The sequence below is a fragment of the Scyliorhinus canicula genome, chromosome 1 (assembly GCF_902713615.1).
Source record: "Scyliorhinus canicula chromosome 1, sScyCan1.1, whole genome shotgun sequence".
NCBI lineage: Eukaryota > Metazoa > Chordata > Chondrichthyes > Carcharhiniformes > Scyliorhinidae > Scyliorhinus > Scyliorhinus canicula.
In genome coordinates this window covers 209,410,458-209,434,109 of record NC_052146.1, presented here as the reverse complement: position 1 = coordinate 209,434,109, position 23,652 = coordinate 209,410,458, and the positions used below count along the sequence as shown (strand labels likewise).

The following is a 23,652-nucleotide window of genomic DNA, read 5'->3' as shown; positions in this document are numbered from 1 at the left end:
GCACAGACAGTGACCCAAGCTGGGAATTGAACCTGGGGACCCTGGCACTGTGGAACAACAGTGCTAAACACTGTGCTGCCGTGCCGCCTAGAACCCGAGGGCATAGGCTCAGACTGAAGGGACGCTCCTTTAAAACTGAGATGAGGAGGAATCTCTTCAGCCAGAGGGTGATGAATCTGTGGAACTCATTGTCGCAGAAGTCTGTGGCGGCCAAGACTGAGTATTGTTAAGTCAGAGATAGATGGGTCCTTGATTAATATGGGGATCAGGGGTTACTGGGAGAAGGCAGGAGAATGGGGTTGAGAAACATATCAACCATGATCGAATGGCGGAGCAGACTCGACGGGCTAGAATACAAGGCCAGGGATGTACTCCTGAGGCTGTACAAGGCTCTGGTCAGACCCCATTTGGAGTATTGTGAGCAGTTTTGGGCCTCTTTTCTAAGGAAAGATGTGCTGGCCTTGGAAACAGTCCAGAGGAGGTTCACAAGAATGATCCCTGGAATGAAGAACTTGTCATATGAGGAACGGTTGAGCACTCTGGGTCTGTACTCGTTGGAGTTTAGAAGGATGAGGGGGGATCTTATTGAAACTTACAGGATACTGCGAGGCCTGGATAGAGTGGACGTGGAGAGGATGTTTCCACTTGTAGTAGGAAAAACTAGAACCAGAGGACACAATCTCAGACTAAAGGAATGATCCTTCAAAATAGAGATGAGGAAGAATTTCTTCAACCAGAGGGCGGTGAATCTGTGGAACTCTTTGCCACAGAATGCTGTGGAGGCCAAATCACTTAAGACAGAGGTAGATAGGTTCTTGATTAATAAGGGGATCAGGGGTTATGGGGAGAAGGCAGGAGAATGGGGATGAGAAAAATATTAGCCATGATTGAATGGTGGAGCAGACTTCATGGGCCAAGTAGCCTACTTCTGCTCCTATGTCTTATGGTCTTAAAGCATGTGGGATCCTGGGTTTTATAAACAGAGGTGTGGAGTACAAAAGTCTGGAGGAGAATTTGGAGAAGGGTACAGATACGATTTACCAGGACAGTTATTACTGTTAACATGGGCACACTGAAGAAGCTGGAGTTGTCCTCCTTCAAGCAGGGAAGGCTAAGAGGTAGTTTGACAGAGGTGTTTAATTAAAAAAATTTTAAATTTAGAGTGCCCAATTCATTTTTCCAATTAAGGGGCAATTTAGCGTGGCCAATCCACCTAACCTGCACATCTTTGGGTTGTGGGGGCGAAACCCACGCAAACACGGGGAGAATGTGAAAACTCCACATGGACAGTGACCCAGAGCTGGGATCGAACCTGGGACCTCGGCGGTAACCACTGCACCACCGTGCTGCCCCGACAGAGGTGTTTAAAACCACAAAGGTTTTAGGTAAAGTCGATAAGGAAAAGCGATAGTGGGTGAATTATCGATAGGATTAGGATTAGTCACACTGTTTAACGGTAAAGATTCCACTGACTGGTTTCATTGCTGCATCTGGGTGATCTTGAAAATAGAGTGAATTACCAAAATAGAACATGGTTTCAAGAAGTGGACAAATTCCTGGCACCTGTTGGTTAGACACAAAACATGAAACATTTGTAACTTGTCAGACTGGGAAGGAATGTGGAGCGTGTTCTGACAGACGTAATTAGCATAAAGCTGGATCTGTGAGGGAAGAGTGAAGTAAACAAAGATAGGCCCATCACCATTTCCTTTAGCTTTGCACTATCATCCACTTTTGTCCTTTAATCTTTCCTGGCTTCCACCATCTCTCAAGCCTTCTCTTCGGTTCTTTCCTCCCCTCCCCCGTCTTTCTACATAATTCAAACCTGTTACATCTCTAACCGGGGAGTCTTGTGGCATTGCTGGTAACATCCCTGCCTCTGAAACAAAATGGAGGAAAGCTCCGCAATGCTGCTGAACATGACTAATCTTTGAAGAATGCAGTAACGCTGCTGAACCAATCACAGCCCGATTCCTTCCTGCATGAGACAAACCCAACTGTCATTGGATGAGTAACAAAAGGTGGGAGGTGAGTTTCCAAGAAGGAAAACTCAAACGGCCAGGACAAGCAAGCCAGTGCCAGAGCTCAACAGGCAAGGTAGAAGCGGCGAACCAAGGTGGGCGAGGGAGAGGCGGTGAGCAGTCCCAGCTGACTGAGGCAGTGGATGGATCCCAGGTGAGGCAACTGACCCCAGGCCAGGCAGCAAACAGACCCAGATGAGGCGCCGCAGGCAATGGACCTCAGGCGAGACGATGGATCCCAGGCGAGGCAGTGGACCGACCCCGAGCGAGGCAGCTGACGGAGGACTCCGGGCAAGGCGATTTGAGCATTTTCTTGGCTTCGGCCTTTGGGTTGGGGGCGGACTCAAAAACAAAGCTGAGCACAGGACCTACAGGACCCCACTAACTGTAAATCTGCCACTAAGCTGAGAGAGGTTCCTGGCCAGCCATGTGATGGACAGAATATTGAAGCCTTTACCATCACTATCCATAGCTCCAGACTACAACATGCTTCTGTCGCCACAGCAACTCGGACTCCACGAGTGGTTCCAAACACACCACATCTCAAACTTGTTCCAGTTCTGATGAAAGGTCATCAACCTGAAATGTTAACTCTGTATCTCTCTCCACAGATGCTGCCAGGCTTGTTGAACATTTCCAGCACGTTACCATTGAATTTGTTCATACTGAACATATATAGACTCTCACCTTTGGGCCTATCTCTGCACATTCAAGGTTAAAGCCTGTGTAATGGCGCCACTGTGATGCTATGTGAGAGGTTAGATAAGCAGAGAGCGTTGGCAGGTTATTTAATCACAGGAGATATTGCGTTTAAGGCTAATTGCACTAGCCTTGCAATCCTTAGAACATAAAAGGTTCAGCAGCAATTTGATTGAGTTTATTTAGAGCTTTGAAAAGAGTTAGGTTTATGGGTTCAATAGGGCCAAACTTAATTCCCTGGTGACAAAGTCTAGAACAAGGGACATAATCTTAAAATCAGAGACAGATCACTTAGGAAAGAAATCAGGAAACATTTCTTCAGGCAATCAAGTGTGGAATTGTTCTGACTCAATAATTTTAAATAAATTTTTGCTAGACGAGGGTTTAAAGGAATATGGAGCCAAGGCTGTTGGGATGGAGTTACGGTACAGGTCACAGCCATGGTCTCACTGAATAATGGGACAATGTAGAGGGGCCCAATGGCCTGCTCTTGTGCCTATTACAGGTGAGTCAAATGTGGTCCTCATCCAAAGGTGAAATCTTTAGCAGAGGGGTACAGAGGTCACAGGTCGCAACCCTTCCACCTCCATGCCTGTGACAGCCGTCGAGACAGAGTTTTAGATGGCCTCAAGTTTATGGAAGGTAGAAAGTAGGAGGCCGTCCCAGAGGTCGTCGGGATTGGTCCAGTCCTGGCCTAACAATGAGACAAGCGAGGGTTTCAGCAGCAGGTGCGCCAAGATGGGGCCAGGTAGGGCAGCACGGTGGCCTAGTGGTTAACACAACCGCCTCACGGCGCTGAGGTCCCAGGTTCGATCCCGGCTCTGGGTCACTGTCCGTGTGGAGTTTGCACATTCTCCCCGTGTCTGCGTGGCTTTCGCCCCCACAACCCAGAAATGTGCAGAGTAGGTGGATTGGACATGCTAAATTGCCCCTTAATTGGAAAAAATAATTGGGTAATCTAAATTTATTAAAAAAAAGATGGGGCCAGGCAGAAATGGCAGGTACGCGATCTTTGGCCTCACAGATATGAAACTTGATGAAGTCAGGACAATGTCTGGGCGTCGCCTGGAAAGAACATTTGAACTTCGGAGGGGAGCGCTCGAGGAGGCTTTTGAAGAGTAGGGTGAGTGACCAAGGTAATTGAGGGGTGTGGGAGGGGAGGGGAGGGGAATAGGAGAGAGCAGCAATGGGGAGTGGAGATTTGTGCCCTTCTCTGTAAGAATAATAAACAGGAATTTGATGTACTCAGGATGGGTCTCACTGATTATTTGTAATGCGTTGGAATAGTTTTTAAATACATATTTTAATTAAAGTTAGATCTGTGTCATAGGGTAATTGCCTTTTATTGTTCAGATTCGTACGTTTTTTTAACCAAATGAGCTATGTACCTGAAAGTTGAATATTTAAATTCTCTCCACCCACATTAAAAAGAAAATAGAGTTGGCACTCCACCTACTTTCCAACATTCCTGTTCTGAGTGTTACTTGGCACAGATGGTGAAGCGAGAGTGCAAGACACCTTTCTGACAGGTATAACCTTTTCACAAGAGAGTTTAATGCAATGCGTGTGTGTGTGTTTTTGTGGGGGTGGGGGGGGGGTGATGATGCCTGCATGGAACGTAACAGAGTCCTAGAACTATACAGCAGAGGTGGTCATTTGGCCCATCCGCTCAGTGCCAGCTCTTTGGGAGAGGTGTCCAATTAATTCCATTCATCAGCAAACGGTCCCTCTTCAAGCATTTATCCAAATTCATCCTTTGGAAAGTTCCTACTGAATCTGCTTCCGCCACCCTCCCAGATAGTTCTCCCAGCACAGAACACGCCCTTCGGCCTACGATGTTGTGCCGAACTTTTGTCCTAGATTAAGAACAAATTAATCTATACCCCATCATTCTACCGTAATCCATGTACCTATCCAACTCCTATTCCGACTCAACTACTTCCACAGGCAGTGCATTCCATGCCCCCACTACTCTCTGACATCCCCCCCTATATCTTCCACCATTCACCTTAAATTTATGTCTCCTTGTAATAGTTTGTTCCACCCAGGGAAAAAGTCTCTGACTGTCTACTCTATCTATTCCCCTGATCATCTTATAAACCTCTATCAAGTCACCCCCTCATCCTTCTCCGTTCTAATGAGAAAAGTTAGTTGAGGAAAGTTCCAGAATCCTCCCCTCCCCTCTCGCTCCAACATCCCCCCCCCCCGCCTCCCCCCGCTGCCCCCACCCCGCCGCCCACACCTTCCCTCCAGCCCACATCCCTAACAAGATCTTGTGTTGACCATGATCCTTTAAAATTGGAGTCACTTTAGCCTGATTTTCTGGTACCATGGTCCACTAACTGGCAGAACAAATACGATTAATCTTTGTGTGGCTTCGGTTTTCTGGTGGGGTTTTCAAAAGAAAAAGAAAAATCGGATCCCCGGGTTGGTTGTTGGTTGGGTGGATGTTATATGCTTTGTTTTTTCTCCTCTTGAAAATTGTTAAAATTTAAATGCCTTAATAAAAATATTTAAAACAAAAAAGCTGCCCAAAGCTCAGAAGCAGCAGTGCAGCAACTCTGTGAAATTGGCATAGAAACGGAGAGACCGACTTGAAAAGATTGTAACTCTCCAGGTCCTGATTGTGTTTAAGCCGGTCTGTGGCTCTGACTGCTCAGTGTGGAGGGTGCAAAACTCAATTTAAAACATGAAGCCTGAGAGGCGCCCCTAGCACCCCACTTGTCCCGGGCACCCCACTAGCCCTGGGACTGCAATCCCCCTCCCAGGCCATGAAGTCCCTGTTCACCCTTGATGTCTGACCCCAGGCCCAACCAAGGCAATTTACAACTTTAAAATTCTCATCCTTTTTTTCGTATGTGGCCTCGAACTCTACCTCTCTCTAACCTCCTCCAGCCTCAACAACCCTCCGAAATCTTGGCGTTCATCAAATTCTGGCTCTTCATTTTAAAGGCTCCCACTACTGGTGTCTGTGCCTTCAGCTGCCTGTGGCCTAAGTTTTGAAATGTCCTTCCTAAATCTCTCCACCTCCATCTCCCCCTTTGAGACTATCCTTGGCCGGGATTCTCCCCTACCCGGCGGGGCGGGGGGGGGGAGGGGGGGGGGGGGTGTCCCGGCGTGATGGAGTGGCGTGAACCACTCCGGCGTTGGGCCGCCCCAAAGGTGCGGAAGTCTCCACACCTTTAGGGGCCAAGCTCTAACATTGAGGGGCAAGGCCCGCACCGGAGTAGTTGGCGCTCCGCCGGCTGGCGTGGAAGGACTTTGGCGCCACTCCAGCCGGGGCCCAAGGGACTTCGCCGGCCGGCGGAAGTCCACGCATGTGCCGGAGCGTCAGCGGCTGCTGACGTCATCCCCGCGCATGCGCAGGGGAGGGGGTCACTTCCGCCTCTGCCATGGTGAAGACTATGGCGAAGGTGGAAGGAAAAGAGTTCGGAGAATCCCGCCCCTTTAAACCGGATTTTCTGACCACGTTTTTAGTCACCGTTTGGGTCTAGTTTTCAAGTTTTGTTCAATAACACTCCAGTGAAGAACCTTGGAACATTTTATTATGTTACAAGTGCTAAATAAATGAACATTGTTGATGTTGTTATAGACAAGCGTAGAGGTGGGTCTTCATCAATGCATGGCACATCATGCTGGATTGAGGAGTGCATCCCCTTCCCCGAATCCCCTCAACAATACAGTGCGGAGCTATAGGATGAAATGAGATGCAAGGATCTCGTCACCAATGAGGTTTAAAAGTAGATTAGGAGCAAGTCGCTGAAAACTGAGTAAACGTGCTGTTTGAACAATAGCGGAAGGAGGAATTTGCATGAATACCTCCACTACCTCCGGCTGAGGATGTGAAAGGCACCATTTAAATGCAAGTTTGTGAGAGGATGGGGCTGTGGTTGTTCCAGTTCCTCCCCTGGTGGAATAGCCCCCTCACCCCCGACAATCTCCAAATTAGATCTCTACTCATGAGTAAAAGTGAGACGGCCCCTCGGGTGAAGCAGGAACGAGGTGCAGCTTGGCATAAAACCGCTTTTCGACATTAATTACCTACTACCAGCAAAAAGCAGGTTTAACTGGAAGAATGAAAAAGAGAATGGAAGCTCGGAGAGCATCAAAATGTCATGGCGGCGTTGACGAACATATTCAGGAGCAACATTCACCATTGTATCAACATTCACCATTGTATCAAACATCTAACTTCAGCTTCGCCGGAGAACCGAGAGAATCATACCTTCTGCTCTTTTCTCTCCCGAGCCGCGTGACATTTCTCCAGACCCCAGGAACGCAGGAAGTCCCTTAAATACCCAAACAAGGTGACAATCCCGTAACCCATGTAAGTGAGGACTGGGACGTAAATCGGAGGCTGCTCAAAGGATTCCGAGAAAATCTTCTTCTGGTGTTCGATTGTGGACTTGCCATTGTACTGTGGGTAAAGAGCGAAAAAAATGAAGATTTGTTAGTGCGTGTTTATACTCCCTTCATTCACTGACTGTGTCATGACACCTCGCCTCACAAAGATCAGCTACAGGCCAACAATGGCTCCCTAACAAAACTCGGAACAGACTTCCCTCAATTCACCCTGCTTAGCATTATAGCTTACTGTGAAGTTATGGTCAAGGTTATAGACACTTAAAAATACTGTGTGAACAGTTCTGGTCTCAATATCATGAAAAGGAGACTGCCAAAGATGCAAAAAGGATTTAATCATAATAATAATAATAATAATCTTTATTATTGTCATAAGTAGGTTTGCGTTAACACAGCAATGATGTTATTGCGAAAAGCCCCTAGTTGCCACATTCCGGCACCTGTTCAGGTACACAGAGGGAGAATTCAGAATGTCCAAATCACGTAACAGCACATGAACCCATCAGGAAAGATTGAACAGGCTGGGTCTCATTTATTTTTTTTATAAGGTTACTTGGACCCGATAGAAGTCTTTCCGATTTATGAAGGGGTTTGATGAGGATTGATATTTTTTTAAAATTTCCAATACAGGCGCATTTTAGCGTGGCCAATCCACCTACCTGCACACCTTTAGGTTGTGCGGGTGAGATGCACGTAGACACGGGGAGAATGTGCAAACTCCACACGGACAGTGACCTGGGACCGCGATTGAACCCGGATCCTGGACAACGCGAGGTAGCAGTGCTAACCACTCGCCACCGTGCCGCCCTGATAAGATAACAAAGAACAATACAGCACAGGAACAGGCCCTTCGGCCCGCAAAGCCAGTACCAGTCATGATATCAACCTTTGCCAAAACCCTCAGCACTTCCATGTGCCATCCTAGCCATGCATTTATCAAGATGTCTTTCGAACGCTGTTAATGTATCGGCTTCCACAACCTCTCCTGCCATCGCGTTCCAGGTACTCACCACACACTGTGTAAAAAAACTGCCTCGCGCATCTCCTCTAAACTTTGCTCCACGGACCTTAAATCTATGCCCCCTGGTGACTGATCCCTCCACACTAGGAAAGCCTGCCCATCCACTCTATCCATGCACCTCATAATCTTGTAGACCTCTATCAGGTTGAGGTCACCCCTCAACCTCGGTCTGTCTAATGAAAACAGTCCACATTGTAGCCATCTGGGATGGCCACTTCCAGAATACAAAATGGATGATTGCAATGACTGTAGGGAAATATGGACAATGTTAAGAAAGCAAGCAGGCACAGAGCCTGTATACGTATTGAGAAGGCAACTCCCAGACGAGACTGAAACTATAGGTCAATTAACATATTGATGGCTCATCTCCGGGAACAAAGGAAACACTCAAGCAACCGATCTAGCTCCAGACACCCCGCCGCCAGTTCCCCAAACCAAAGGCGTAAACAAAGCAAGGCCAACGGCCACCTAGGACACGCCCAGCCATCAGTGCACCCATCCCTTTATTGGTCAAGATCAATACCAGTGTTCAAGATGCGGCCCAATTAAGTGGGGCCAAGTTCAAGGCCCGCCCAAAAGCGCGCGATGCCCCTTCGGGTATAAGAAGAAACCCCCGAGAGAGAATCGCTTTCTTGGACTCGGCTCTCGAAGCGGAGAGACCCGTCCACCAGCTGCACCAGAAGCAAGTAAGTCCAAGGTCAACACTCACTATCAGACGGACGACCTTAGCTGTTCTCCTGTACCTCTTCGAACCCAACAACCTCAGATCCGAACAACGGCTATTGTTCCTCTGACTGAGTGGGCACCGAAGTTAAGTATAGGCGTTAGCGTTAGAGATAGTTTATTTTGTGGTATTTTGTGCATGAGTAGATATTATTGTGTGTGTAAATAAATAGTATTGCCTTTGAACTAACTAACTGGTGCATTGGTTCTTTGATCAGTATTCGAGTTTGAACCTTGTAGCGGTATCGAAAGATACCTGGCAACTCTAGAGCAAATATAATTAGGATTAAGAAAGGCGACCATATTGACTGCCATATTTCTAACCAGATAAATATAGCAACAACATCTATTCAGCCTCTCCATATAGCTAACACCCTCCAAACCAGGTAACATCCTGGTAAACCTTCTCTACACCCTCCCCAAAGCCTCCACATCCTTCTGGTAGTGTGGGGACCAGAATTGTGCGCAATATTCTAAGTTCGGCCTTACGAAGGCTCTATACAGCTGTGGCATGACTTGCCAGTTTTTATACTCAATGCCCCGTCCAATGAAGGCAAGCATTCCTCGACTACCTTGTCCACTTGCGTTGCCTTCAAAGATCTGTGGACCTGCATGCCCAGGTCTCTCTGACTTTCTATATTCCTAAGCGTTTTGCAATTTACGGTATATTTTCCCTCTACGTTAGATTTACCAAAATGCATGACCTCACATTTGTCTGGATTAAACGCCATTTGCCATTTCTCTGCCCAAGTCTCCAACCTATCTATGACCTACTGTAGCCTCTGACAAACTAAGCACAGAGATGTTTATGCTTGTGGAGGAGATCAAACTGGAGATCATAAATACGATGGTCGCAAATAAATCCAATGGGGATTTCAGGAGAAACTTATTTACACAGAGAGTGGTGAGAATGTGGAATTTTACAACCGCAGGGAGTGGTCGATGCAGAGGAAACTGGATAAATGCATGAGGGGGAAAGGAATAGGACAGGTTGATCGGGTGAGGTGAAGAAGGGGTGGGAAGAGGTTTATGTGTCGCAGATGCATCGATGGGTCGAATCCCCCGTTTCCATGCTACAGTCTATCTTGCAGGGAGGGATAGAACAAAGCATTTACCAGTTTCTCAATTTCCCCCACCCGTTTACGAGTTTCCACAGACACTGCTAAACGGCTGTGTGCAAACCTCCGCTAGACTTGTCTGCACTGCCTCTGCGCAGTCTGCAAATTGAGAACAAGAGTCCCAGTGAAGGCGCGCTCTCTGGATTTCCCTCACTTTAGCAGAAATTCCCACCCGACAATCTTCAGGGATCTCCGCGTTCCTCTAAGTCGAACCTCTTCGATTTGAATTACTCCACTGGCGGCCAAGCCTTCAATTGCTTGTGCCCTCAATTCATCTGGAATCCCTTCCATAAACCACTCTCCCTCTCTCCGCCTTTAACTCGCCGCCCCTCTCTTCACTTTTAACTCTCTGCCTCCTCTCCTCCTTTGAACTCTCTGCTCCTCTCCCTCTCTCCTCCTTCACAATGTTCTTTAAATGCTAATTCTTTAACCAAGCTGTTGCTCACTCTTATTTGTTTATTAACGCTCCGGGGAAGCACCCTGTCATATTTTACTACATTCGAGGTCCTATATAAATGCAAGCTGTTATTGGCCCACTCGGGATGATTTCCCTCAACACAAACCAAGACTTTAAACTGCAACCTTTGACAGTTCAATGTCTCAGCCTTCGCAGTCTCCAACTCAAAACAATTTTGTAACTCAAACAATTATTTTTCATAATTTTCAATTCATGGAATGTTCCAGCACAGGGGATGGCCATTCGGCCCACTGTGTCCGCGCCAGCTCCTTTGTACTCCTCCCACTTTATCAAAACTAGTGAATGAGCCTAAGCCATGCTGGACTCTTTATTTGACTGGACAGTTCAGGCCTGCCTTGACTCTCTAGCTCTGCAGCGAGACACTGTTCCTCATTAGGGTTTATATTTATTTTTAGACAGTTCTTTGCAGTGGGACAAATTGAAATCCAAAGTGCCTGTCTAAAAATAAATACCAGCAATATGAGAAACAGCGTCCATCTGTGACCCCTGACCCACTCCTCAATCACCCCCAAAAGCCCCTCATCTCCCCACCACACATTTCCATACAGGCACAGGAGATGCAACACCTGGGCCGGGATTCTCCCCTGCCCGGCGGGGCGGGGCGGGGGGGGGGGGGGGGGGGGGGGGGGGGGGGGGGGGGGGGGGTCCCGGCATGATGGAGTGGCGTGAACCACTCCAGCGTCGGGCCGCCCCAAAGGTGCAGACGTCCCCGCACCTTTAGGGGCCAAGCCCTAACATTGAGCGGCTAGGCCCGCGCCGGAGTGGTTGGCGCCCCGCCGGCTGGCGTGGAAGGCCGTTGGCGCCACGCCAGCCGGGGCCAAAGGGACTTTGCCGGCTGGCGGAAGTCCGCGCATGCGCCAGAGCGTCAGCGGCTGCTGACGTCATCCCCGCGCATGCGCAGGGGAGAGGGTCACTTCCACCTCCGCCATGGTGAAGACTATGGCGAAGACGGAAGGAAAAGAGTGCCCCCACAGCACAGACCCGCCTGCCGATCGGTGGGCCCCGATCGTGGGCCAGGCAACCGTGGGGGCACCCCCCAGGGACAGATCGCCCCGCGCCCCCCAGGACCCTGCCCGCGCCGCCTGCTCCCGCCGGTAAGGTAGGTGATTTGATCCACGCCGGCGGGAGAGGCTTGACAGCGGCGGGACTTCGACCCATCGCGGGCCGGAGAATCGCCGGGGGGAGGGGGGCATGCCGACCGGCGCGCAGCGATTCCCGCCCCTGCCGAATCTCCGGTGCCAGAGAATTCGGGACACGGTGGGGGCGGGATTGACGCCGGCCCCCGGCGATTCTCCGAGCCGGCGGGGTTCGGAGAATCCCGCCCCTGTTCTTTTACCTCTTCCCTCCTAACTGTTCAAGGCAACCAGGTGAAACAGAGATTGATTAGTATTTCTTTCAGTCCCATATCAATTCGCTGTTCACAACTTAAGACAGAAAGCGGGTGTGTGGAACCCATCCGTTCAGTCCACAAGCATAACCCCGAGTTTCCTGTCATCCATCATTTCAATTCTCCACCTTTCTCCAAGTCTGACCTCTTCATCCTCGGCCTCTGGCACAGTGAAGACCAATGAAAACTCGAGGAACAGGACCTCATCTCTCCATCTTCCTGACTAAGCATTGCATTTCAGAACAAAACCTCTGCCTCCATTTTATCACAGTAAGAAGTCTTACAACACCAGGTTAAAGTCCAACAGGTTTGTTTCAAACACGAGCTTTCGGAGCACGGCTCCTTCTTCAGGTGAAGAAGGAGCCGTGCTCCGAAAGCTCGTGTTTGAAACAAACCTGTTGGACTTTAACCTGGTGTTGTAAGACTTCTTACTGTGCTCACCCCAGTCCAACGCCGGCATCTCCACATCATGGCTTCCATTTTATCAGACAGCAGCTTTTGTAATGTTTCTGCTCTTGCCATTCACACCTCCTCTAGACTCATCTTTTCACTGGTTTGAAACAGCTCAGGCCATTTCAGAGGCAGTTTAAGAGTCAACCACATTGCTGTGTGCCTGGAGTGTCGGCCAGACCAGGCGAGGACGGAAGATTTCTTTCTCTGAAAGGCATTAGTGAACCAGATGGGTTTTACGACAATTGACAATGGTTTAATGGTCATCATTTGACTTTTAACTCCAGACTTTTTATTGAATTCAAATTCCATCACGTGCCTTGGTGGGATTTGAACCTGGGTTCCCAGAGCAATACCCTGGGTCTCTGTATTGCTAGTCCAATGATAATACCATTCTGCCACCACCTGTCCATTGATCAGCAACTGACCAGTCAGATAAATACTGTGGCACCTCTGCAGGTCAGAAGCTCGGAATCTTGCGTCGAGTAACTCACCTACTGACTCCCCAAAACCTGCCCACCACGGACAAGGCATAAGTCAGGAGTGTGATGAATAGCTCTCTACTCCCCTGGATCAGAGCAGCTCCAACAATACTTGAAACACCATCCAGGAAAAAACAGCCTCTTTGATTGACGCCCCTTCCCCAAACATTCACTAGTTATGGAGAACGGGCAGGACGGTGGAGTTGAGGCTAGGATGGGATCAGCCATGATCACATTGAGGGTGTTGGGCTCGGGAGGCTAAATTGCCTACTCCTGCTCCTAGGTCATGTGTTCTAGGGAAGAGATGCTCTGGCTGATTTCGCAATCCAGCTCTTAGTCTGTCACATTGTAGGTAGCAGATGAGGAATTCATCTGCCTGATAGAATGGTGGAGCAGACTCGATGGGCCGAATGGTCTAGTTCTGCTCCTATATCTTATGAACTTATGACCTTTTCCACCTCTGATGCACAGTGGCAGCCGTAAGTACCATCTACAAAATGCACTGCAGGAACTCACCAAGGTTCCTTAGACAGCACCTTCCGAACCCACGACCACTACCATCGAGAAGGACAAGAGCAGCAGATACCTGGGAACCCCACCACCTGGGTGTTTTCCTCCAAGCCACTCACCATCCTGACTTGGAAATATATTGCCGTTCCATCACAGACACTGGGTCAAATTCCTGGAACTCCCTCCCTAACAGCACTGTTGGTGTACCTACATCACAGGTGCCACAGCAGTTCAAGGAGGCAGCTCACCATCACCTTCTCAAGGGCAATTAGGGATGGGCAATAATGCTGCGACACCCACATCTCATGAATGAAAAAAACATGATATTTTTTATCCTGTCCCATTACCACTTCCTTTTGCCTTGCAGGGGCTGGTTAGCACACTGGGCTAAATCGCTGGCTTTTAAAGCAGACTCATACGAGGAAAGGTTGAGGGTGCTAGGCCTTTTCTCATTAGAACAGAGAAGGACGAGGGGCGACTTGATAGAGGTTTATAAGATCATTAGGGGAATAGATAGAGTAGATAGTCAGAGACTTTTTCCCCGGGTGGAACACACCATTACAAGGGGACATAAATTTAAGATAAATGGTGGAAGATATAGAGGGGATGTCAGAGGTAGGTTCTTTACCCAGAGAGTAGTGGGGGCATGGAATGCACTGCCTGTGGAAGTAGTTGAGTCGGAAAAGTTAGGGACCTTCAAGCGGCTATTGGATAGGTACATGGGTTAGGGTAGAATAATGGAGTGTAGGTTAACTTCTTAAGGGCAGCACGGTAGCATTGTGGATAGCACAATTGCTTCACAGCTCCAGGGTCCCAAGTTCGATTTCGACTTGGGTCGCTGTCTGTGTGGAGTCTGCACATCCTCCCCGTGACTGCGTGGGTTTCCTCCGGGTACTCCGGTTTCCTCCCACAGCCCAAAGATGTGCAGGTTGGGTGGATTGGCCATGATAAATTGTCCAAAATTCTATGATTAACCTAGGACAAAAGTTCGGCGCAACATCGTGGGCCGAAGGGCCTGTTCTGTGCTGTATTTCTCTATCTATGGCAGGCCAGCAGCACGGTTCAATTGCCGTACCAGCCTGCCCGAACAGGCGCCGGAATGTGACGACTAGGGGCTTTTCACAGTAACTTCATTGAAGCCTACTTGTGACAATAAGTCATTTTCATTTCATTTTCATCCCTTCTGACGTTTAGGGCGGAACATTGTGGTCCCATGCCGGTGCACGGGTTTCCCAGTGGAGGGGTGCTGTCAATGGGAAATCCCGCTGACAATGGCATGACAGGTAGATCCCGCAGGTGGGCTGCCTTCCCTGCCAAAAAACACATGGCGGGGTGGTCGGTAAATCCTGCCCTTAATCTTTCCTGCATTCCGCCCTATCACAGACCTTCCCGGCCCCCTCTTCCCTGCCTCTGCACTTGTTTTAAACCTGTCATCGTTCCAACTTTTCCCAAGTTGTGATGAAAGATTATTGACCAGAAAGGTTGACTGGATTGGTTTCTCTCATCACAGATGCAGCCTGGCCTACTGAGCGTTTCCAGCATTATCTCACTTTACTTCAGATTGCCAGCCTCTGGTATTTTTTAAATATAAATTTAGAGTGCCCAATTCATTTTTCTCCAATTAAGGGGCAATTTAGCGTGGCCAATCCACCTACCCTGCACATCTTTGGGTTGTGGGGGCGAAACCCACGCAAACACGGGGAGAATGTGCAAACTCCACACGGACAGTCACCCAGAGCCGGGATCGAACCTGGGACCTCGGCAGTCTCTGCTGTGTTTTGCTTTTGAGAAAGGCAGACGGCACCGTGGGCTGAAGGGAAGAAGAAGAAATTGCTTATTGTCACAAATAGGCTTCAAATGAAATTACTGTGAAAAGCCCCTAGTCGAGGGCACTTCTCTATCTCATTGATAAAAATGAATTAACAACATAATCTCAGAAAGTGGTTGGAATGTGAATGAGATGAATAGTGTAGGTACATTTGAGGGGAAACTAGATGAACAAATGAGGGAGAAAGTAATCGAAAGATATATGGTGAATAGGAGGATGTGTTGAGGTAAGAGATTGTGGGAAGCATAAATACCAGCATGGGCAAGTTGGGAATGCAGGAGCCGAGGGAGCTGGGTGTATATGTGCATAGATCATTGAAGGACATGTAGAGAGCCTAGTCAATAAAGCATTTAGCAGTCTGGGTTTTATTAATAGGGGCAGAGAGTACAAGAGTAAGGAGGTTATGCTGAATTTATACAATATACTAGTTAGACCTCGGGTGGAATATTGTGCACAGTTCTGGGCACCACACTATGGGGAGGATGTGATTACATTGGAGTGAGTGCAGAAGAGGTTTGCAAGAATGGTTCTTGGAGGGGGGGGGGGGGGGGGAGGAGGAGGATAGATTGGAGACGTTGGGACTGTTCTCCTTGGAAAGAAGAAGGCCGAGAGGAGATTTGATCGAGATGTTCAATGTCATGAGGGGGCTGGACAGAGCAGATGGGGAGGAAATCCTCCCGCTCAGAAAAGGATCGAGAACGAGAGGGCCCAGATTTAACATGATTTTCAAAAGGTGTAAATGTGACGTGAGACAGAAAGCTTTTCACACAGCGAGTGGTTTGGGTCTGGAATGCACATCCAGGGAGTGTGGCGGAGGCAGGTTCAATCGAGGCATTCAAGAGGGCATTAGATTATTGTTTGAATAGAAACAATATGCAGGGGTACGGGGAAAGGCAGGGCAATGCATGAAGTCATGATGCTCATTTGGAGAGCAGCTGCAGAGACCATGGGCTGAATGGCCTCCTTCTGTATCACAACAGTTCTGTAATTCTGTGAGTGACCTGTTTCGGTGCTCCACATTCTAGATAATTAACTAACGCGAGGAGAAATTTACGAATACCTGGTTGTCTACTAAAAAGCTGAACTGATGAAGAACTGACTAAAACTATGGATTAAAACTATATATAAAACTATGGCATTAAGTGATGGTGCTGGAATCTTCCACAGCACTCTTACTGCCTGCTAGAGTGGCTTTTGGCTGGCGATTTCCCAATGGTTTTGGAAACCTTTAAACACTGATAAATGAGATTCCGTATATATCAATGCCAAACTGGATTTTAACAGAATAAAATGTCCCCAGGTACTTCACAGGAGTATTATCAAATAAAATCTGGCACCAAGTTACAAGGGAGATACTGATGACCGAAATCTTGCATGGTCAAAGAGGTAGGTTAAAAAAAGTGCCTTCGAGGGCGGGGCACGGTGGTGCGGTGGTTAGCACTGCTGCCTCACGACGCTGAGGATCTGGGTTCGATCCCGGCTCCGGGTCACTGTCCACGTCGAGTTTGCACATTCTCCCCGTGTCTGCGTGGGTTTCACCCCACACCCTACGGGCAATGCTAAATTGCCCGTAGTGTCCTAATAAAAGTAAGGTTAAGGGGGGGTTGTTGGGTTACGGGTATAGGGTGGATACGTGGGTTTGAGTAGGGTGATCATGGCTCGGCACAACATTGAGGGCCGAAGGGCCTGTTCTGTGCTGTACTGTTCTATCTAACCCACAGGTGTGCAGGTTAGGTGGATTGGCCACGCTAAATTGCCCCTTCATTGGGAAAAAAAGAATTGGGTACTCTAAAAATTTAGAAAAATTAAAACAGTGTCTTCGGGACGGAATTCCAGAGCTTAGCGCCCGCCAATGGTGGAGCAATTAACATGGGGGGGGGTGCTGCATACAAAAGACCAGAAATCCTGGGCAGCACGGTGGCGCAGTGGTTAGTACTACGGCCTCACGGCCGCCGAGGTCCCAGCTTCGATCCCGGCTCTGGGTCACTGTCCGTGTGGAGTTTGCACATTCTCCCCGTGTTTGCGTTGCCCCCACAACCCAAAGATGTGCAGGGTAGGTGGATTGAACATGCTAAATTGCCCCTTAATTGGAAAAAATGAATTGGGTACACTAAATTAAAGAGAAAAGACCTGAAATCCTGGAGGATTGTATGACTGCAGGAGATTACTGGAGTCAGGAAGGGGCCTGGAGCTATTTGAAAACCAGGATGGGAATGTTAAAATTGAGTTCTGCTTGAACAGCAGGCAATGTAGGTCAGCAAATAGGGGCAATTGGGTGAAGGGGACCTGGGGCCAGAGTTAGGACAACAAGTCAAAGAAAAAGCATACTAAAACAAACCACTCACAAACACTGAATTATTTTGAACATCCTTCCCATTAAACATCACTTTCAATGCTGAATAAATTCATTTCAAAAAAATTCATTCCTTAAAACATATTTACCAACGTTATCTACAAAGCGTTCATTATTGTCCTGACCAACACAAAACTATATGACATTGAATGAAATAGAAAACACTCCCTTGAGAAATGCTGTTCTGAAGAAATATGGCTAAGGGGGATGAAACAAGTTTAGCAGCAGTTTATCTTGGGTGTGCCTTAACCGATCTGGGAGCAGACCTGGAACACTCGAAATAGGAAAGGAGTTGGAGGATGGGGGTCCTTTGGGAAGGATCAAAGATAGCCAAGCTTCAACCATACTCCAGAATCTCAATTTCATCCCGGACACAGCAACCCGCTTGATTGGCACCTCACCCACGAACTTAGACATTCACTCCCTCTACCACTGACGCACAGGGACAGCAGTGTGTACCGTCTACAAGATGTATCGCAGCTCCTTCGATAGCACCTTCCAAACCTGCGATCTCTGCCACTTAGAAGGAGAAGGGCAGCAGATGCATGGGAACACCACCGCCTGGAAGTTCCCCTCCAAGCCTCACACTTGGAAATATATCGCAGTTCCTTCACTTGGCTGGGTCAAAACCCAGCACTGCAGATATACCTACGCAAGATGGACTGCAGCGGCTCAAGAAGGCAGCTCACCACCACCTTCTCAAAGACATTTAGGGATGGATAACAAATGCTAAGCAAGCAAGTGGAGGGGGGAAAAGTGGTCCGAGCCGGAGCAAAGAGGGAGGGAAAAAGGGGCCTGAGCCGGATGTATTAGACAGGGTGCGGAAAAGATTTGCACTGGTCCCAGGGATGAGGCTTCAGTTAGGCAGATAGATTAGCGATGCTGCTGTTGTTTTCCTTGGAGAAAAGAAGGTTGAGAGGAGATTTGATTGAATTCAAAGGCACAAAGGTTTTTTTCTCTTTATTCGTTCATGGGATATGGCCGTCGTAGGCTGGGCCAGCATTTACAGCCCACCAATAATTAACATTAGTGAACCATGGTTTTTATGACATTCGACAATGATTGCATGGTCATCATTAGACTTTAATTCCAGATTTTTACTGAATTCAAATTTCACCATTTGCAGTGGCAGGATTTGAACCTGGGTCCCCAGAGCATTACCCTGGGTCGCCGGATTATCAACCCAGTGACAATACCGCAATGCCACCGCCTCCCTAGAGTAGACAGGGAGAAACTGGACAAGTAGATAGGGAGAAACTGTTCCCATTGACGGAAGGATTGAGATCTAAAGGCTCAAATTAAAAGAGGATTGGGTTAATAAGCAAAGGAGACATGAGGGGAGATTAGTGGTTATGATCTGGAACGCACTGCCGGAGAGTGCGGAGGAGGTAGATTCAGTCAGGGCTTTGAAAAAGGAATTGACGAAGAAAGTAAAAAGTTTGCAGAGTTAGAACAAAGAACAAAGAAAAGTACAGCACAGGAACAGGCCCTTCGGCCCTCCAAACCCGTGCCGACCATGCTGCCCGACTAAACTACAATCTTCTACACTTCCTGGGTCCATATCCCTCTATTCCCACCCTATTCATGTATTTGTCAAGATGCCCCTTAAATGTTACTATCGTCCCTGCTTCCACCACCCCTTCCGGCAGCGAGTTCCAGGCACCCACTACCGTCTGCGTAAAAAAACTTGCCTCGTACATCTCCTCTAAACCTTTCCCCTCGCACCTTAAACCTATGCAAGCCTCTGACTATCCACTCTGTCTATGCCCCTCATCATTTTGTAGACCTCGATCAGGTCGCCCCTCAACCTCCGTCGTTCCAGTGAGAACAAACCGAGTTTATTCAACCGCTTCTCATAGCTAATGCCCTCCATACCAGGCAACATCCTAGTAAATATCTTCTGCACCCTCTCTAAAGCCTCCACTTCCTTCTGGTAGTGTGGCGACCAGAATTCAACACTATACGCCAACTGTGGCCTAACTAAGGTTCTATACAGCTGCAACATGACTTGCCAATTCTTATACTCAATGCCCCGGCCAATGAAGGCAAGCATGCCGTATGCCTTCTTGACTACCTTCTCCACCTGTATTGCCCCTTTCAGTGACCTGTGGACCTGTACACCTAGATCTCTCTGACTTTAAATACTCTTGAGGGTTCTATCATTCCCTGTATATTCCCTACCTGCATTAGGCCTTCCAAAATGCATTTGTCCGGATTAAACTCCATCTGCCATCTCTCCGCCCAAGTCTCCAAACGATCTAAATCCTGCTGTATCCTCTGACAGTCCTCATCGCTATCCGCAATTCCACCAACCTTTGTGTCGTCTGCAAACTTACTAATCAGACCAGTTACATTTTCCTCCAAATCATTTATATATACTACGAACAGCGAAGGTCCCAGCACTGATCCCTGTGGAACACCACTAGTCACAGCCCTCCAATTAGAAAAGCACCCTTCCATTGCTGCTCTCTGTCTTCTATGACCTAGCCAGTTCTGTATCCACCTTGCCAGCTCACCCCTGATCCCGTGTGACTTCACCGTTTGTACCAGTCTACCATGAGGAACCTTGTCAAAGGCCTTGCTGAAGTCCATATAGACAACATCCACTGCCCTACCTGCATCAATCATCTTTGTGACCTCTTCGAAAAACTCTATAAAGTTAGTGAGACACCACCTCCCCTTCACAAAACCATGCTGCCTCTCACTAATATGTCCATTTGCTTCCAAATGGGAGTAGATCCTGTCTCGAAGAATTCTCTCCAGTAATTTCCCTACCACTGACGTAAGGCTCACCGGCATATAGTTCCCTGGATTATCCTTGCTACCTTTCTTAAACACAGGGAAAATATTGGCTATTCTCCAGTCCTCTGGGACATCACTTGAAGACAGTGAGGATCCAAAGATTTCTGTCAAGGCCTCAGCAATTTCCTCTCTAGCCTCCTTCAGTATTCTGGGGTAGATCCCATCAGGCCCTGGGGACTTATCTACCTTACAGGGTAAGGCCGGGAGAGGTGATTTGTTCTTGGAGAAAGTCAGTAGAGACAAAATGGAATGAATAGCCTCCTTCGGTGCTGTAACCATTCTAGGGGCGCAATTCTCTCCCCCCCCGCCCCCCCAAGCCGGGTGGGAGAATCGCGGGGGTGCTGGCCGAGTCCCGCCACGCCGACCCAGCACCCGCACGCGATTCTCCCACCCCCCCCAAAACGGCGCGCCGAGATTTACGGCAGGCCGCTCGGAGAATCGCCGCTTGCCGTTTGTAACGCTCAAATTGACGGCGATCGCGGGCCGGCGTCTCTGAAGGACGCATTCCTTTCCTCCGCCGCCCCGCAAGGTGACTCCGCCATTTCTTATGGGGCGGCCGGCAACCGCGCATGCGGCACCACTTTTACACGGCGCCAAGGCCCGGCGCACGTAAATGACGTGGCGCCACTCCTCGCCCCCCGGGGGTGGGAGAATAAGGGGCGAGGAGCGGCCTCCGACGCCGGAGTGAAACACTCCGGTTTTCACTCCGACGTCGGCACTTAGTCTCCCGTTGGGAGAATCCCGCACTCAGATTTTATTCTACAGATACACTTGGGCAAGCGACCATTCGATAAGATCCTCCATCTCTGTTAATTTGCCTTTGTATCTCCAGTCCCTTGATTGCTTTGGTGTCCATAGCACATCAGGACAGTAAGGGACTCTGGCTCAATCTCTCCGAGTGCTGAACTTCTGTATCCCAGCTGGGCTACTGGAGGAATTCCAACAATCCAAATCACCCCACCCAACCTCACAAGCAGAGGGAGAGGGGTGGTGGGGGGAAGGAATTAAAACAAGAGGAGACGTGATGTCTATAGGCTGATGTTGTAAGACTTGTAATGGCACAATAAACAGCAGGCACTGATTCATGGAATAACAGAGCACAGGAGGAGACCATTCAGTCCCTTGTGCTTGTCCCGGTTCTTCAGCAGCGTGACCCAATTAGTGCCCTGCTCTTTCTTCCCATAGCCCTGTCGACATTTTCACTTCACGGGCCAGGCGTCTCCATTCGACTGCACTGGTCTTCACAGTGCAATCTGCCCAATATCAGCACAACAAATGGCGGAATCTAAAGTGTGGCTGTCTTGAGTAACTGCCATTTTTAGTGTTAATGTAAAAATAAATCACAAGATTGGCAGTGCCCAGCCCCAGCAGGTGAAATTAATCACCATGGCGAGTTTCAGTCAGGTGCCTGCTTAGGGACCCCATGAGGAGACTCTTTAACTAAACTGGTTTGTTTAGGGGAGGGGGTGCTCAAAGAGACTTAGTAGATGTGTTTCAAAACCTTCTTTTCAAAGAAAGGTTTAGAAAGTAACTGGTTACTGAACCCCAACATAATGTCCAAATGTCTCCGTGTAGCTGTGCTAAAATCATTTTCTGCTACTATGAATCACATCATCCTTTAAAAAATTATTTCCTGGGATATGGCCTCGTTGGCAAGGCCAGCATTTGCTGCCCATCCCCAATTGCTACCCCATTGCAGAGTTACCCACATTGTTGTGGGTCTGAAGTCACATGTAGGTCAGACCGGGTAAGGACGGCAGATTTCCTTCCCTAATGGGACAATTGGTGAACCAGATGGGTTTTTACGACAATCGACAATGGTTGTTATGGTCACCATAACAGAGACTAGCTTTTCAATTCCAGATTTCTTCACTGAATTCAAACTCCACCAGCTGCCGTGGTGGGATTTGATCTGATGTGTCCAGAGCACTAGCCTGAGCTGCAGTGACGTTACCACTTCTTGGCCTTTTGCCTAGGTTCAAGCCTAAGAACAAGCCCAAGATTACGTGCAATGCTTTTTCTTCTCAGTTTGGATTTTGCAGAGGCCATGAATTGGCTTCAATTTGAACTGTTTTTTGGAGCAACCAATGAGATGGGTTAAGGGTTTGCCCCTGTCCACTCTGCGCATTGGCTTTGTGTTGTTAAGGATGGGAGGAAAATGGTCTCCAGGGAGACAGCTCAGAAGTTACAAAATAATGTAAGTGGGCAGAACCATGGCAAATTAAATTTAATGCCACCAAATATCCAGCATTGTACAGAAGAATAAAAATCCGTGAATGCGGTTGAAGTAGCCAAGGACAAAGCTGAAAGAAATCTTGGAGTCTTAATGTTTTCATGTAGGGTGCTCTATCAGAGGGTCAAAAGGCCTCCTTCTGCACTGTAGGAATTCTATGCTTCTATAAACATTTTTTAAAAACACCACCGTCTCCCCCACAGGTGGCGGACTAGACATTCATTTAGAAAAAAGGAAATTGGTGCATATTCTAGCCTGGAGGCGCTCTGGATTTAAAATGCTTATTTTTTGTTGTTGTGATAACCCCATTTTCAGCTGTATTAGTTCCACAGCACTAAGAAACCACTCTTAAATATACCGAAGGATTTTATTTTAAGGCAAATTTTTTAAAAAAATACTTCTTAAAGAAAATGGTGCCAGATCATGCTGGTTTCATGGTGGTTTTTGACGTCCGGTGGTGAACCAAATTAGTCGAGAGAGAAAAGCAATTTACAAAACTGGCGGATGGGTAACCCGAGGCTAAAGTTTTTATCCAATCCCCTTTTGAAAAATGACTGAATCTGTGGGCTTCCACTGCTCTTTTGAAGGCAATATCACGCGGCATAAACATTACCTCTTCCCTCAGTTCGCCTCTAGGATTCTGTTTGTCCCTCAGATCGGAATGATGCAGGGACATGCCGATTGAGGACCTGCGTTGAACTTCCCACCCCTTCTACAAATCAAAAAGCAGGAACGCTACAGAGGCTGGAAATGCGAAACTAATAACAGAATATGCAGCAAATGCTCAGCAGAGGCCAGGCAGCACCTGTGGATGGAGCGCCAAGGTCATCGAATCGGAAATGCCGGCTCCTGTTTCCCTCTCCACAGATGCTGCCATAACCTCCTGAGCATTCCTGACATCTCCTGTTTTTTTATCCCTATCTTTGTCAACACAATGGTGTGCCATCTTAAATTATAAATATACAAAGCAAAGCGGTGCCCAGGTACATACCGTTTAAACTGGTGTACAAGAATGGTTTGTACACAGCGGTAGACAAAAAGTTAATTTTTTTAAACCACAGCGACCATGCTTTTGAAAGAAAAAATCAATATTTTCACTTCTCCACAATTTCCCCACTTTGCTGTTTTTTTTAAAAAACCCTCGTGACGATTAAGCACTTGGGTTTCTGCCAGAGACCTTTGTCA

The 23,652-nt window shown here is 48.1% G+C and overlaps 1 protein-coding gene across 1 annotated transcript in view; it reads right to left on the bottom strand.

Moving 5' to 3' along the window:
• The window catches only part of sptlc3 (serine palmitoyltransferase, long chain base subunit 3), a 126,400-nt gene extending 103,257 nt beyond the window's left edge, over positions 1-23,143 (bottom strand). The window contains exons 1-2 of the mRNA XM_038792491.1: positions 23,081-23,143; positions 6,946-7,137 (exon numbers count right to left, since the gene is read on the bottom strand). Of these exons, the coding sequence (XP_038648419.1) occupies positions 6,946-7,137; positions 23,081-23,143 (255 nt within the window). The remainder of the gene's footprint in view (positions 1-6,945; positions 7,138-23,080) is intronic.
• Positions 23,144-23,652: the final 509 nt, after the last annotated feature.